General features: G+C 37.1%; 1 protein-coding gene across 3 annotated transcripts in view; it reads right to left on the bottom strand.

The window, feature by feature from the left end:
- Window positions 1-17,795, bottom strand: part of CIB2 (calcium and integrin binding family member 2) — a 55,616-nt gene that overhangs the window by 27,916 nt on the left and 9,905 nt on the right. For 2 of the 3 annotated variants that reach the window (XM_075505752.1, XM_075505751.1), the window contains exon 2: window positions 10,145-10,179. Coding sequence is in view for 2 of the 3 variants with exons in the window: in XM_075505751.1 (XP_075361866.1) it covers window positions 10,145-10,179 (35 nt within the window). In the remaining variant the exon portion in view is untranslated. Of the gene's footprint in view, window positions 1-10,144; window positions 10,180-10,784; window positions 10,974-17,795 lie in introns of those variants that run through there. The other variant, XM_075505750.1, reaches the window with a different exon arrangement.

The raw sequence follows: 17,795 nt of genomic DNA, 5'->3' as shown, positions 1-17,795 counted from the left end.
CTCCAGAGACCAGCAGGAGCACTGACAAGTCTATCCACAGCCCTGGAAACAGACAGATCTGACCAATTAGCCCTTCTGAGCCACTGGGGACATAGATGGCTGGAAGCAAAAGAAGCAACAGCATTCAAGATCGTATTACATGGACTGCAGGAAAGAATGCATCGTGCTGATGCAAAGACACTGATGCTACAGAGGCTGATTTACAACTGATGCTACAGAGGCTGTGGCCCCTTACCAATGCAAATTGTTGAGGTGCACATGCTCTCTCGTCCTGTACTGCTATTATTGCAGATGGACAAATGTTTGATCGGAGAGCTGGGGAACAGGTCCAAACAGACCTATATCAATAAGTCTGCCACACACAGAGAAAAAGTTGCCATAGCTCAGAGAGAAGGAAATTCTTTAATCTGGGACTGAGAAACTGAGAAAGGAGGGGCCTTCAGGGCTGTCTGCAGCTGATAAGGAAATTACTTTGAGGGTCTCAGATTTATGCTATACGTTCACAAACTGCTTTTGCAATGACAGTTAAATGTTGCACATGGTAACTAAGGCATAAATCTCTGTGCTGCAGCAATTCCTCAGTGAATTATTGCCTCCAAGGATTGCAAGAGTTTAGAACAGTCTATTAGAGAAAGGGGTCTACCATATGAAACTGAAACCAAAATGATAGGAAACTTGGTGCCACACCTGAAGGCACCAGCCAGGAATGTCAGACAGAAACTGGAACCACAACTCACTAAATTGCTACACTTTAACAAAAGGATAAAGAACAAAGACTAGTGAGAAACACAAGTAGGAAGAGTTGAAAGGTGAAGAAATTTTGTTACATTTCTGTTATTGATATGCCTTGCCCCTTCTATGCTTTCCAGTTGAAGTTATTTTCATTATATCAATAAAATACAATAACTGGACACAGAAATTAGGTTTATAAAAAGGCAGCATAAGAGGAAGAGAAAAGATGGACAGATGAGCCTTCTGCCAGCTTTTAGTTAATATGTTCTTGTATCTCTGCAATGCAAAATGAAGCAGTACAAATTAATTCAAGACAATACTAAATAAATTTCCTCCTAAACCATCTGCAGTAAAATTAAGAAGAAATTCTGCATGAGAAATGTTTTGGGCAGATAATTTATAATAATAAATTTATTCTAAAAGATCTAGTCATAGTTAGGAAGGCTTTGCTTTTCAATATATGTAACTGCTGTTCACAGAACTCCACAATACATAGTAAGTATATATAAAGTAGTTTATAGTATTTTTCCTTCCTTGACACACCACTGAAAAACCTGCTCACAGGCCTCTTTTCCACTGATAATTCAAAGAATCACAGAATGGTTAAGGTTGCAAGTGACCTGGACCAGAGATCATCTGGTCCAACCCCCTGCCAAGCAGGAGCACCTAGAGCAGGTTGCCCAGGACCATGTCCAGATGGCTTTTGAATATCTCCAAGGATGGAGACTCCACAACCTCTCTGGGCAGCCTGTGCCAGTGCCCCATCACCCTCACAGGAAAAAAAAAAAAAAAAAAGTGCTTCCTTACATTCAGACAGAACCTCCTGCGTTTCAGTTTGTACCCTCTGCCCCTTGTCCTGTCACTGGTTCTGTCTTCTTTGCACCCTCTAGATCTCAGCTCTCTGAGCCTCTCCTCATGTGAGAGATTCTCCAGCCCCTTAACCATCTTAGCAGCCCTTTGCCAGACTCTCTCCAGTAGCTCCATACCTCTCCTGTACTGGGGAGCCCAGAACTGGACACAGTACACCAGTACTCCAGATTCCATACAGATCAACACTGAGAATGATTTTCTCCTCACCTGAGCCTAGCAAAACAGGTGCAACTTGACTAAAATATAATAAAGGAAAGCTTTAAGGTACAGGAGATGCAGGAATTATCTAGAAGCCTTTTTTTTTCATTCATAGAGGACACAAACACTATTAACAACAAGAATAGAAACATAATTAACAAGAAGATCAACAGCAGCTTCAGGATATACATTCTTCCTGTACGTAGTTTCTTGCACAAAATTCAGGAAGATTCCCAAGGGTATAGAGTTCCCCCAAACTTTATTCTCTTGGCAGACACTTTTTCCCCCAAAGCTGACAATATGGGAATTTCCCCTTTCTGCATACAAACCCCAAACTTTTTGAAAGATGGGATGTATTAGAAAAACAGAAGCTGTGTTCTAACCCCTCCCTCCATCTGCATAGCAACTTGCTCCACAGGGAGATGCATCTCAAGCAGTTTGCTGCATTTGCTCCCTTATAAGGAAGGCTTTCCAGACACTTGGAGGAAACCACTGCTTATCTCCCCAGCTTAACTCTCGGGCAGGTTTCAGATTTAAAATCCAGCATATACCTGGATTGGCTAGAAGAGGTCCTCTGCACTTCACCTTTCACCCATCAAAAACATGCCAAGAAACAGGCAGAGAAGAGAATGCAACAGAATTACTAATTTTCTTCTACAAAAGGTTCAAAGGTTTGTTGACTGTCCAGATGGTGCTCAGCTTGGTAATTTAGTGCCATATTCCCCCAGCAGTTCTCTAGCTAGGTTAAGTCAGTCTCAAGCTATACAAGTTCAATTTACAGATTTTGTGCTTTTTGGCTAGGACAGACATCCAAGAACACCTGTGTTTGAATGCTTGGGTATTTGCCAAATTGTACCAGTCTACTGGGAGAAAGAGAAACAGATGGGATGGCTAGCAGATAAGAATTATTACTGGAGTAAAAGCTTGTCTGCTAGAAAATCAGATTTACAAAACTGCGTAAGAGAAATACTGCCTTATAAGAGACAACTCAACCATTTGTTCCCATTTACAATCACAAGAGAGGCATGTTATATAAACAGATTCATTGCTATGAATACAGTGTTTTTCCAACCTTTCTTCATATGTCATTTTTTCCTCTTATTCTTCTTTCTCTCTACTGGACGTTTTCCAGTATAACAAATCTTTTTGGAATGGTGATGCCCAAAACTAGACAGTCTATTCCTACTGAGGGGCCAACAATGCTGACTGGAATGGAATTCTCCCATTTTATATACAATGCTGCGATTAATGCATCCTAGAACTACATTTCCCTTTTTTGCAAGAGCACTGGGGGTTTTTATGAGATTTGTTTCATTGTTAAAATTATGCTCACTTTGCTTAGATCAACTAACCCCTGCCTCTTTTTTTGTCACATTGCATTCTGCGCTTGCAAATTTTTCTCAGTTCTTAGTACTCGATTGTGTGAATTTCCTGCTGCTCATTTTGGATCTAATAATTTCTCTAATATATTGAGCACTGTTGAAAAAGCTAATCTTGATCTTCATAGTATCTTCAACCCTCTTCACCTCAATGTTTCTTACCATTCTTACAAATTTTCAAAGTATGTTCAATAGTATCTTAGCCAAGAGGTTAGTGCACTTACACAGGTAGAAAAGTGCACTACCTAGAAAATTAACACATACAGGAATATATAAAAGGCTTTACCAAAATAAAGATATGTTGCATCTGTTTCTTTTCTCTTGTCCACAAGAGCAGCCACTCTCAAAAAGAGATCTGCTTTTAACAAATCCACAGTGGCTACCTCTAAGCACATAGAGGCTGTGCTAGGCACTTATGAACGGATTATCTACCAACATGTTCTGGCATCTTTCTGTACACCGAAGTTGTGTCCTGAAGTTATACACACTGGTCTAATTTCCACATTCTCCTTAAGAAAAGTGGGGCATGTTTTCAAACCCCTAACACATACCTACCAACGAAATCAGTAACAACTCTAAAAATTTGTCAGCTGTCCTATAAGTATTTTAGATAATCTTGAGTCAGTGATAAGATAAATATGTCTACATTACCCAACATTCTTTAACATGTTCTTGCCCTGGGCCCATGAGTGAATCCTCTTAGTTGTGTTAAGCACTTCTCAAAATTAACCATCTTTATTAAAGACTTAAGAATGTACTTTGGTTTTCTGGTGATAAATAGCTATCAAACACCGATAACAATCTATGGTTTCTAGTTTTCTCTTTCACTAGGCATGCTTGCCTCTGCTGCAGTCTAACTTTATTTTTTTTCCTAGATCCATTTTCATTATTCTGTGTTCATTTCTTCTTGACCTTAAATTCATAAATTCTACTATTTCCTGATAATTTGCAAATTATCAATCAAGAGAAAGCATCCTCAACCCTTTGACCACAGCCTGCGTTTATGTTGACTTAAGTTGATGCTGGCACCAAAGTCTTACACACTAAAGTTAGACTAAGCCAACCTAACACCTTACTGGTACTGAAATGCTAAGTCTTGCTCTCCTCTCCTTTCCTCATTTTCAGTTGCATTTGCTTGCCCTGGCTCTTGTGCCAGCTTTAGCACTCATCTGATCCCTCGGAAAGCTGATTCAGCTCATTAAACCAGCAGAAAATAGATTTGTTGTTGTTTGGGCTTTTTGATGGGCTACTTTTCCTGTAGGGACAGATAAAAACACTTAGCCCATTTCACCTAATTGCAATCTCATGCTGGTTTACATCAGTTTAAATCGATCTAAATTGGAGCTGCCATATTCATCCCTTCATCCCCACCTACATAACTGTGCCCCTTCCCTTGTGTCCTTGCCAACACTCGTGCAAATGGATGGTGAGCCAGCCAGGGTGGCTGACTTCGGCCAAAAAACTATTCACTTTTTTTTTTGGTAAGGTTACTCCTTGCTGGATTGTCTCACTGAACTTCACAGCTGCACAAGAAATCCAGTTCAGCCTAAACAGAACTGGACCTGCACTTCCTTCGTATCACATCTGAGAGCATTCTGCAGTGCATAAAGAAATGTGCAACAGCACTTAGTTCCCTCTTAACTGAGGTGGGGACATGCTAAACCAGTAAGTGCTAATTATTGAGGGGGTCATAACCCATTTTATTCCCACTCAGTAGAACTTCACCTCAGACATGCAGAAATACCTCTTGATTCTACTCTATTTGTTAGACAGCAATTTGTATTCAACAGTTTATATACAGTAAATAAATGCTATTGATTGTACTACTATCTACCATATCATAAACTTATTATGTATAGAGGTTCCCAATAAGCAGAAATATCACACTGTGAGGATAAGGCAGAAGAGGAAATACAATGATTCCAAGTGACTATTCCTTCTCCCATGATTTTAGGCCTTTACAGAACTACTCCCATTATTTTATTCTTCTAAGCATTTTACAATCAAACATTAACATTCAGCTTTGTATAGTGTACTTTTCAAACAGAGCATCTATTTTTCACCATCCATTAACCTAATTTCTTACCCCAAGAATATCTATTTTTCACAATCATATTCTAAGGTTGCACTGTTTCTCATATGTATTTTTGGTTTTGCTCTTTTTGATACAGGTAAGGTGCAAAGTCACGCAGGCAATGGCTCCCTTATCTCCCATACACAGCCCATAAGCAGAAAAGTTTTCTTTAGCCTAACGTAAGTAATGTAATTGAGTCTAAGTGCATGCTTTCTTTTCTTCTCAGGAAATAGATTGTTTCCTTATAACTTCAGTTATGAAATACAAAATGTATTATTTGGCTTTCACAGTACTCAAGCTGAGGTCCATTACATGTTTCTTACTGGAAGAAGCTACACTTCTATTTCACAATAAATTATAACAATTTGGGGGGTTATCATTGGCATCACTCATGCCCTTTTATGTTACTGAAGAGAGAAAAACCAAACCAAGACAAAATTCTTTATTTACATTTCTATGCTTTTTAGAGAAACAGCACTTACTAAAAATCTATCAGGGTTATTTTAACTTAAATACTATTTGCCACATTCAACCCTTCACTGTCCTTTAATTGTTCTATTTAAATGACCAGGTCTACCAGGTGACAATAACACCTCCCAGAGATAGCATAAACCTCAAAAAAAAAATTCAGAACAGCTTTTTCACTACCGTAAAATGTAAAAGCTACAACTAAGATCACTTTTAGCATGCTGCATATAAAAACAGCTCAAATTTTCCTTACCAGGCAGAGCTTGCAATCTAAACAGACAAGATAAAGGAAATATTATCTTCATACTTAAAAGGCACAAAAATATTAAGCGTAGGTAACAGACAAATTACAGTGGCAATTTGTCAAAGGTGCTCAGTTGCTCACATAGACTAGTGACAGAGCAAGAAAGTAAACAGGAGCTTCCAATTCCCCAGTCCCTATCCCACCCATAGTCCCCATGTCAAACTTCCTTAGATAGAAAAGGATCTGCTTGTTCTTAAATAGCAGGAGAATCTTTTCCACAATTCAATCCTGCTTCCTTTATCATCAAGTCCTACAAATTACAATGACCTCCTCTACTCTGTCACACTTACCATGCAAGGGAAGATTACAAATCATCTGTCTGCAAATGTAGTTTCAAATTACACACTGATTACACACTTATTACAGTTCTGTCCAGCACTGTGGAATTTGTAGTACTGTGCAATGTGCCTGAATCAAAGAGGAAATAAAGTTCCACTTCTACTCAGATATTCCTTTATGCTGCCAACAGCCCTGCGGGACAATGGAGTGCTCGCTTTTACTGATATAAATTGTGACCTGTTTTTACCATTACCAAAGCTCCTGTGTGCAATACAGTCTCAGGTTTTGGATATGGCATACACCAAAAATCAACCCCAGAACAGTGTTCTATAAAAAATATTTGTAAATCCAGATAATTTATTGTTGTGATTTTTAGAATTTTCTGAAACATTGTCTTCAGTGCCCTGATATCAAACTTCAACATAAGTTTTATCTCAGTCTCACGTGTCAAGAAAAACTGTCAAGAATGCATGTGAAAGTTTTATGACAATTCTGTAAAGAAATATCTCTTCATTTCAGCCAATTTTTATCTGCTTGTCAAAGCTGCACATTGCAAACTCATTCTCTACAAGTATTTTTTTATCCACTGCAACCCAGAAAAAGAGAACAGAACTTGCTGATTCTTAATTTCATAGCCAGATTTTGCAATACTGTAAATTCCCCTTCGCCTATCATACAATGCCATTTTCTAATGTCGTTACTTTAGAATATCTTTTCTTGAAATCTGCGATGTATTTTTCAAAGTACACTTTCTGTGTTTTCTCTATTTTCTCAGTTGCACATGATGGTTCAAATTTACAGTTTGGAAATGTTGTTTTCCAGATTAAAAAAAATAAGTTTGCCTATTCAGATTCAGCAGTTTCCTAATTACAAGCTCTGTGGAGATGTTTGATTCCTTATTTCCTTTCTTTCATCAGAATTTTAGAGTTCTGAGTCCATTCTCCACCCACCAATGTTATAGTCTTGCTACAAAATTGGTCACATTTCATATCATATTCTTTAAATTTGGCCTGTACTGCCTATGTTTTAGGCTTCCTAATTGTCCTGGCTTTGGCTGGGATAGAGTTAATTTTCTTCCTAGCAGCTAATACAGTGCTGTGTTTTGGATTTAGTATGAGAATAAGATTGATAACACACTGATGTTTTAGTTGTTGCTAAGTAATGTTTACACTAGTCAAGGACTTTTCAGCTTCCCATGCTCTGCCAGGCACACAAGAAACTGGGAGGGGACACAGCCAAGATAGTTGATCCAAACTGGCCAAAGGGCTATTCCATACCATATGACATCATGCTCAGTATATACACTGGGGGGAGTTGGCCAGGGGGTAGCGATCACTGCTTGGGGACAGGCTGGGTGTCGGTCGGCGGGTGGTGAGGGGTTGTATCACTTGTTTTTACCTGGGTTTTGTTCCTCTCTCACTCTATTGTTGTTTTCCTTCTCATTACATTTTGTTTTGTTTTTTTCCAATTATTAAACTGTTCTTATCTCAACCCACCAGTTTTCTTACGTTTGCTCTTTCGATTCTCTCCCCCATCCCACCAGGGGGGAGGGTGAGCAAGCAGCTGTGTGGTACTTAATTGCCAGCTGGGGCTAACCACAACACTATTTGTCCACAAATTTTTCTCTAAATGTATTTTATGTGTACAAGTACCAAATCAGTCACTTTTCTTCTTGCAGTGGAAATCAATGATTCTTTCAGGCTAATTCCAATAGTTCCTTAGAGATTATCCTAAGGAGAAAAAGGAATTACTCCTAAGAGAAAGATGACATAGTATCACAGTTTACCAATCACTTTCCCTGGAAGGATTCAAATTCTCCAATTAGATCGGGTATTCAAAGCTACAAAGAGAACCTTAACTTCTGTAAAAATGTAAAATCCTTAATTCATAATTATTTCCCTCATAGGAACACAGTACAAATACAAGTAATTCACTGTTTATAAAGCTTTTAACAATTTTAAGTTTAAAGGGGATTTTAGAAATATAAAGCAGTTTTTTCAGTTTATCCAATCCAAACAAATTTATTTCAGAAGTTGTGTATCAAGGTAGCCCTGTGAAACAGAAGAACAGTATTTGTTGATTTTTAAAAGACCTAGGAGGTGGCTAAAGGTCTATTTTATACAGAAAATTACACTAAACCATTAGGGATTTTTTTTTTCTGGCTATATAATGTACATATTTGAGATTTGGTGGCTACACAGGGACATCTTTTATTCCATATCCAACTGCTGGAACTAATGACAGTACAGGAATATCACCAAATCACTTCTAACGTCTAAACCACAAAGTCTCTGTTATTTTGGACTCACAGCTGCTTTTCTGAACAAATCGTGATGACAAATTCTGTTATTGCCAAAGTCAGTGTTCTCAAGCAGAACTAACAGCATTGCAGCCCTGACAGAACATACAATGACCATTCATTTTTATTTAAGCTGCACGACTTTTTGTAGGGTACCACAAACACAGTTGCTCTTTATAGCTAACGATTATAGCATTCCTAGAGGTTCGCAGCTGAGGAATGCTTTGCTAAAGAAGTTACATCCATGCTACAGTAATTCACTTTTGTGAAGCCTTGACTCACTTTGAGGATACCAGTGTCTCTGTAGGAGCCAGCCTGCACTAAGCTTAGCTTATCTTTGGGCCAGCTATCACCCGCTCACTGCACACATTCTGACTCATTCAGTCACACCATCATGTATCATGAAAATGTACTCCAACAATGTGACTAAATTTTAAACCATAACAATTACATAAAAGGGATGTGAACCAAATTAAATTCTGGCTTAGGTGGTGGTATTGCAATGTTCTTACTGCACAGTGGTCTCAGAGATGTTGTGCACTTCTGAGGAGTGAGTGCATCATTTCTCCGTAAGTAACGAGGACAAGGTATGGAAGAAATTAGCTGAAATACTCCCTCTATTTTTCCAGCAAAAAATACAGCACCCCACTCAAAGCCATGCCATTAGTTTTTGCCTTGACAGAGTCTCTGAACATCAGTCTTACTGAGGTTTACAGCAACAGAGCAAAGGCAAAGAACATTTATCTCAGAGATCATGCCTACTTTTGATCTCAAAGCAATCCCCAATACTTATGAAAACAAAGGCTTCTTATGTCTGAGAGGCTATTCAAATTTGAGAATCCTGAAGCATTATGAGCTCCTAGGTCTAGATACACACCACAAATTTATTTTCACTCCCCAATGGGGCAAAAATCCTCAGGAAAAACAATAGGTGTATTGATAGGCCAGGATTTGTGTCATACTTTCACAAATCCTTAATCTGAATAATTAGAATATCAAGAATCCATGGCAGGATCCAGGGCAAGAAGTCAGCATATACATAGGCAGAAATTACTTCAGTTTGGCTCAGCCCATCACTACTGAAAAGAACCAAGTCCCTTCTATTGCACACAGTGATCCCAGTCTTCGTGACTTTCTGTAGGGAAAGCTTGTACAGAAACAAACGTTCTCAGCCACCTGCAGTTTAAGTTCCACCAGTTTTCCCCACACTTAAGTCCATACCAAAACCTGTACTGACTGAAGGATGTGCCCTCGTTGGTATAATTGAGCAGAAAACAGCAAATTCCTTTCATAAAAAGTCACTGGCTCTCAACTGTTCAACGACTTATCCCTAGAAAAGTCTATGATACTGACATTAAGCTAATCATCTTAGACACATTTCCTTAGACACATTTATATATTATAAGTGTATCTTGAGTCCAATCCTACACTCTTTCATTCATGAAAAAAAAGGCTTTATTTGGTTTCCTCACAAGTCAGAAAAAAACATTTAGTCTCTTCCATATGAATTACAAAGGAAAAATTTAATACAATTTACTTACCGAAGGATTTCTTTCCGAGTGAAGAACGTGCAATCCTGTTAAAAAACAAAATGTGTTATTGTACTATAGAAATACTGACAACAATGGCAAAGAATTATTTTTCAACCTTTTGGAAGGAAAGTCAGATCTGGCAGACAAACATTAAAGATGCCATTCATGTACCATCTGCTTTTGACTCAGAAAGCAATATATGCTATAAAATAACTGAAATATCCTAAGGACAGGGATATCAGTAAAAAAAAACCAACTGTTAATGTGAAACTTCAGGAGAAAAAAAACAGCTTGCTGAAATACTTCTCCACTGTGGAATGACCGGACTAGAAACAAAATTAAATAAAAAAGGAAGGTATTGGCCAAAAACATTCAATAAATGGCTCTAGAAAGCTATAAATAACAAATAGATGAAGAAAACTACCTTCTAACTTGGAGTATTCCTCTATTACAGACAACTGATTTAATAATAAAATTAATGTACTTATTTATTAGTTATTAACTCTTTTTGCTAATAATTACTTCGCACTGTGGTCACTTCAGCAAAGGCTGCATGTTAGGAACATGGATAAAAGGACAGCCCCTGCTCCAAACAGCAGGCAAACTATTCAGCTTTCCCCGTGGTATCACAGAATTTGAAATAACTTACTAGAATGCAAAGTGGAGCTGGCTGAACATGAAAGAAGAGCTTACAAGCATTCACTTGCATCCTGAATGGCTCTGTGGTGGGACTGCATTTACACTGGCTTAATTCACTCTTTATGAACATCTGCATTTTGCTAGAAGAATTCACACACTTCATAAAAGAACCATAATATGAGAAGTGAAATAGTTTGCATTTCATGTATTTCTACAAGTTATATTTTCAGGTGCTGTGAAGAACCATAATAATCAGTCCCATCCCATTAAAAGAAATATCCCCTAATCCCCACTATCTTTTCTAATATATATTTAGGGCAAATTCTGCCCTGCATCCAAAACTAGGAACACTGGTGGCAATGAAATATTGGATGATCAGTTTAGAACATTGTTCAGGTTCATAAATTCAGAGAATATGCATCTTCTTGTCTTAGAGCTAGTGGCTGCTGAGGGTGTATACATAGGGAACAACCACCAAACCCACAAAATTCTTCCCGATTATCCACCTCTCTCCCAGGCCCATGTGATGTGGCAATGCATTTGCCTAAGAATTCAGCTCTTAGAAGCTGTCCTCCTTTAATGTCAACATATTTAAAATATATCATTTTTAAATCAGCTAGTGACAAGATAACATCAGAATTGGTAAATCATACTTAAGAGTACATACAATTAGTATGACTCCCCCAGTCCTGCTCTTCAGTCGACTAGTGAAAAAGCATTTTTTTCCTATGCTGAGAATCAGTCTGGCTAAATGCCTGCTTCTTCCAAGGAGGGGAAAAGCAAATCATCACAGCTAGCTGAAGCAGTCAAACAGCTTATCTCAAGTATCCAGGTATGCTATCAGTCCTGCATGGTATCAATTATTGAGGTTGCTTGCTTTCCTCCATATAAAGTGGCAGGAGAAGCAGCTCTTCCTTTACTGTATTGTGTAGCAGAATAGTGTTACAAGGCACAATAGGAAGCACCTTGTGAGCTGCTGACACTGATGTCACATTGTCTGGAACTGCACAAAGTGAAATAGGAGCCAGATGGTTAAGTCTTCATTAATTCCAGCACATTCAACACTTACAGTCAACCTGTCACTTAAGGATGCTTCATTTACTAACGAAAGGCAGGTGCAATCTCACAAATAATAGTAATGCTTTCAGCAGCAATCATCCCGTAATTATATAGGCTTGAGAAAACAGCAGACACTGTTACTTAACTAGAAAGCTGACAGGGAATTGATATGCAAATGGAGATGAAGATGAAAAACAAAAGTTGCCCTTTACCTTCCAGAAATAATGCAAAAATACCATTGGAAGATACATTAAGGAGTCAGCTCATAAACCTTTTTCACTGAAGGTCCACATAATTTTTTTATTTTAATCTTAGTCATCTCATGTCTTTGACAACAAACACTGTTGTCTGCCTTTTTTTTTTTAATCAAACAAAATTTTTACTAATATAATCTAAAAAACACTGATATTGAAAACCTTTGTAACAAAAGTAGTTGGAAGTACGTGCCTGACTACTGTTACTGACTGCAGTATTCCACTTATGCCTGCCAATTACATGGAATTGTGTGTCAGGGATGAGGGGTGTCAAAAAAAATTTACAGTGGTTTCACAGACCACTTGCAGAGATCTTAAAGCTACTCAGGGTCAGAGCACCACAAATTAATTGTGACCTGGATGATACTTTCGAACCACAAATTGTGACCTGGCCAATACTTTTGATCCACAGCAAGATCATACACACCACTTAAAAAGTGCTTTACCATTAAGAAGCCTGTCTGGTCTCAAATGGCAAATGTAAAAGCCATGGCTCCAAGCTATCTCTGAAAGGGAAGTCCAGCCGTCTCTCTTGCTTCTCTCAGCTTCTTATTTCTGCCTCTTACTTTATGCAGACTTCACACCAATGAGTAGTATAACTGCATCAGAGAACTCTGAAGGAAAGAACCAATGTCTTTGGAAACTAACCTAATAAAAATGGATTAATTTCTGGCTTGAATAATTTCCTTTTACTGGCTTAGAATATAGTGTCGGTAATGCTGGTACCAGAGATGAAGCCAAACCAAGTATCTGTTGATGGCAGGAAAGAGGTGCAGGACTGCCCTTTATTTTTTGTGAAAGCACAGCCCTAAGTTGGATTAAAGTCACAATGGAACAAGGGTCTAAATAACACAATTACATTTTATAGTTGCTGGAACTTCAGCAATTTAATTCCAATTTAATTAAAGACTTTTGGCCAAACAAACACGGAGGTGAATCATCCAATTTTCTTCTGGCTACTTCATTCATTCAGAAAATACACAATTATGGACAATAAATACTAAACTAACATGTTAAATTAACCCCCTCATAAGGAAAGGTGAAGTGGGTCCTGGAAAGCATTTGTCATTTATGCATATGACGACATTCATCTTCCTTCAAGCCAGAGATATCATGGAACATATTTGCTATTATGTGGACTGTATTTGAGTTTATGATGAACTTAAAAAGCAACCTGTCTATTCTGTCTGGACACTAAAGCCACTGGGAGTCCTGCTAGAAAAGCACAAAGTAAATACTCAACAAATAATGTTACCAGAGTTTTCATAATTCTTATAAATTCAAGATTTCTGGCCACAATTTATCCTGAGAATTGTTGCTTTTATTTCTAATGCTACACAATGGCCTGAAAAACTTCTGCTAACAGGAGGCCCCTTGTGCGTTTTAGATTATTTAGAATAGAGGCTTTGCCTTGAAAGGTCACCTACTCCAGCCCCCGAGAAAATACATGCTCCTTTTCTAAGATCAACTGTCCCACTCGGTCTGTCCTTGTGCCCTTAGTCATCAAGTTAACTAGAAGTCTGACAACAGATCACTGCTGGTTTTTTGGGAGGTAAGGTACCCCTTAAACAAATCTGCAATTATCCACTTAACTTCCTTATGTCTAGCAAAGTGAGTAAAATAAAGCAAACAGAAAATTTCCCATTGATTTCAATGAGATCATTAGCTTGTATAATGGGACTTGGTCCTCAAATTTGGCACTTAGGTGGCTTAACTGGTTCTTAAAATATTTTGCAGAGAAAAGAGTCAGAGAGCTGGTGTATTTAGGTTCCATGGGTGGCTTCGCTCTTGGCTGGTAGTGTGACTTTCTGCAAGTCACTCAACATTGGTTGTAAAGTAGGGTTAATGGCCTCTGCTCTTAAAATTTACTTCATAAAAGAGCAGAATGTACAGGCTGTTAGAGTTTTATTCTTTTATTTCCTATGTCAGGTGAATGCAGGTTTAGGACAAAACAGGAACAGACTGAAACATGGTGGTACACTACCTTTTCCAGTACATTACTGCAAACTCCTAGACCAATTCTGCTTTATGTTTAGTTCTACAGGGATTTGAACAAAAATAGAGATAACTGTGCTGAGAATGCTGATACTTAACTTTATGTAAAGTGTGCATACACAGCCTAACATGAGATATGGCTCCAGAATCAGACCACATGTAATTGTTCTGTTGGATCTATTGCCAATACCAGAGTGCAGCATGCAGTTTATGAATGGCAGAGTCCACTGAATGAAAGATTATCACTTACCACTTTTAGAAGCAAATATCATTGTGCATAAAGCACAGTTTTCAAATAAAACTAATTTCACATAGATAAGCAAAACACTTCTCTACAGAAGATAAGAAAAACTGGAGAAAGGAACAACAGAATGAAAGAATAGCAATGCTCAACTATGCAAAGCTACTGTGAAATAATATTTCTTAAACCCATTAAATGCATATTTCTCCTCTGAGGCAATACATATATAATTCTGCCTTTTATATGTATAGTTTTATAAGGGCAGGTTTATTCTGATCCTGCAACAGCTCCACTGGAAAGTTTTATAAATAAGGAAATAATATAAAACAGTCCTATCAAAACAAAAGCACTCCAAATTAGAAAAACAGTCTCAAACAAAAACCAGGAAGTGACAGATAAAGTAAACCAATGACTAACAGGAATTTTGACAATATCCTCAAGGCAAGGCAGAATAGATCCACATAGCTATCTTACTAAGCAGCTTTTAATAAATGAGAAGTACTGAATGCTGCAACATTTTAAATGTTAATACTTCAAACAAATTATTTCAGAGGTTTCATTTTTAAAATCACAAATGATGTTTTGTACTGTGCCGAAAGTACACAACGTGTGTAAGAACATTTAATCAAAACACCACAAAAGCGTCATCCTATGAGGTAGTCAAAAAGGTGCTGGATAGAAGCAAGTGAACTCTCGTATAAGATATATTAAGTCTATTCTGGTAACATTTTACAAATACAATACTTTTATTCTAGTTGCCATACAACTAAGACTGGTATAGAGTTGTGCAAGACTGAGTCAGCAAGATACTTATGTGTTTTCATCACTGTAAATATATAAAGAGTTGTTGGAAGTCAAAGAGACTGGCACCAGTCTCTAAGTTGCATAGCTGTGCAAGCACTTTAGCGAATCCAGACTTAAACACTAAAAAAAAAATCCTGTCAGAGTTAGTATGTGCATTAATAATAGTATTGGTATATGGACTTTTATCTTAAAAATGCTGGTTGCATCAGAATGTCAGTGGAGTTTTTAACACCCAGCCTATCTTTATTTGTAATCATATATATTTTAGAACTACAGCCAGAACAACGAAAACATCCACTGAGTTTCTGGAAGAAAAATCTGCAGCTATAAGAACCAGTTTATATATTTATACTGCAACATGGAAGTAAAAACAGTTAGACATCAGCAAGGACTGAGGAAGAAACAAACTGTCAACAAATGTAATTTTGCTCAATCTATATTGCACCAAATGGTAACATGAAACCAGAACCTGACTAAAGGACAATTTCACAAAAACCTTGTTCCATTATTATGCTACTTAAAATCTGCACATTAACAGCAATACTCTATCAAACTGAAAAGTACTTTTTACAGAAGATCCTGGAGAACCTGTGATGAATACACTTTTTGTATTCTTGCAAAGGGTTCATTTTCATCAAAGATCCTGATTAAGTCAAGCATAGCTTTTTAAATCAAAAGATAGGTTGATGACCTAGTTTCACTTTATAAATGGCATTTCTTGACAGATCATAACATAATTGTTTCATCCGGTTTTGCGTAATTCTCATGAAATACAGTTGAATCCCACTTTGACTAGAATTTTAATAAAAGGACAAAAGTTAGTTCTGTATTAGACAAATTATTGTGTAAAAGAAGCAAGTAACTATTTCATACTACTATCTTTTACTGCAATATTGCCTAGAAGACAGCCAGGATAAACATCAGTTTGTTCTGAGGCTGCATTAAATAATGTAGAGTAAATAATCCCATTAATGAACAAATACAAAAAGAAATGGCTTGCAAAAAACCCAGTAATATCCAATAGAAAATATTTGTGCCCTATATTCTCTAGGTTCTGTCTATTATGAAAACAATTAGAATCAAATCCATATCAAATTCAGACCACTTATTCGATCGAGTAAGCCCAGAAAAGGCAATGAGATTGACTGAACAGTGGAGTAGTTTGTCCATACCCCAAGCACAGCTTCTATGCATTTCCTACTCAATACAATTGTTTCTCAGTGAGAAATGCAGTGCACTGAGGCCAATATATGGCTCTGATGTTGCTTTATTGTATACCTTTATTTTCTATTGCTCCAAGGTTCTTTATACAGCATCACTCAAAAAAACCCCCTAAAATTTCCATTCATTTTCTTTTCTCATTATGAGACTTGACCTCCAAAATCTGTAGACAACTTTTAAAAGCTTAATTTTAAAATGTTCTTTGATTGCAATGAAATAAATCTTTCTTGCTGATTAATACTTACCTTTTCCCTAACCAGACCTTGGTTAGATTTTGCATTTTATGTAAAAAAAAAAAAACCACCCACCAAACCAAAAGAAACCCACAAAAAAAACCCCCAAACAGTCAAGTACTCTAAGGGCATAAGAAGCAGAAATCCCCAGTACAATTCATTTTCTTACAAGGCTAGTTTTTTAAATGAGGTGAATCTCAGTGAGGAAACCAATGTTTGCAAAAGCCAAATTTCCAAAACATTTCAATAAGCTTATGAAAATTTAAAGAGCTGCCAACTAGAACACTATCTTAATAACAGGTGATATGACAAGGTGTTAGGAGATTTGCAGCTTTCCCATCTTTCTTTAGGTAATTTGCTTCTACCTATTCTAAATAAAAAAAGCTATGAGAGGTTTAATACTATCAAGTCCTATTATGCATCTCTTTACAAGCAGTTTCAACTGGCCACCCATCACCAGTCTTAATGAAGAGCATTTAAAACACTCATCTTAAAATCATTGAGGTCATCTTATGGGTGACTAGATTTACAATTATTTCATGTAAATGTAAAGGTTCTGCTAAAAAGTGATTCATCAATATAATAGTTTATAAGCAAAAAAGTTTATATGTGGGCATTTCAGAAAGTTTTAGACAAATCAAATCAGGTTATTTTATTTCATTAATATCATATTAATGATCTGAGATTTATGTATGCTAGCTCTTCAAGAGCAGGTGATTTTTCTGCAGCTTAATCTTTACTCCTGAAAACTAAAACCACTTACATATGGTTTTACCATACTTTAAGCACATTAACTTCTCACTTTTCCACCTCATCCATCCTATGGAACAAGTGCTTAAAACATAATGCGTTAAAAAAAAAAAAAAAAGATTTCACTACTAAAGTAGCATTCAGGTGCTATAAGCTCAGAGCAATTTGTGTTAAGGACAAAAATGGTGGAAGTTACAACCAGATAATACAATGGCCAGAAATATATTCAAATAAAGAAATTATAAGTCTAACCATGAGGGGATTGAGGTTTTGAACATCCTTCTAATAGGAACTGTGAGGAATTAAAAAAAAAAAAATCTATTTTACAAAAACTATTAAGTTGACTTTTGCTTCTGCCATACTGATACTATGAACTCTGTAACCCTGGGGATTATTGTAAGGAGTACAGTACCAATTCATAGACATATAAATTCACAAGTTGCCTAATTCTCATTTGGGGAAAA

This window comes from Mycteria americana, chromosome 6, assembly GCF_035582795.1.
Source record: "Mycteria americana isolate JAX WOST 10 ecotype Jacksonville Zoo and Gardens chromosome 6, USCA_MyAme_1.0, whole genome shotgun sequence".
Lineage (NCBI taxonomy): Eukaryota > Metazoa > Chordata > Aves > Ciconiiformes > Ciconiidae > Mycteria > Mycteria americana.
Note: the sequence above shows the minus strand (reverse complement) of the source record. Positions and strands in the feature narration are given on the sequence as shown.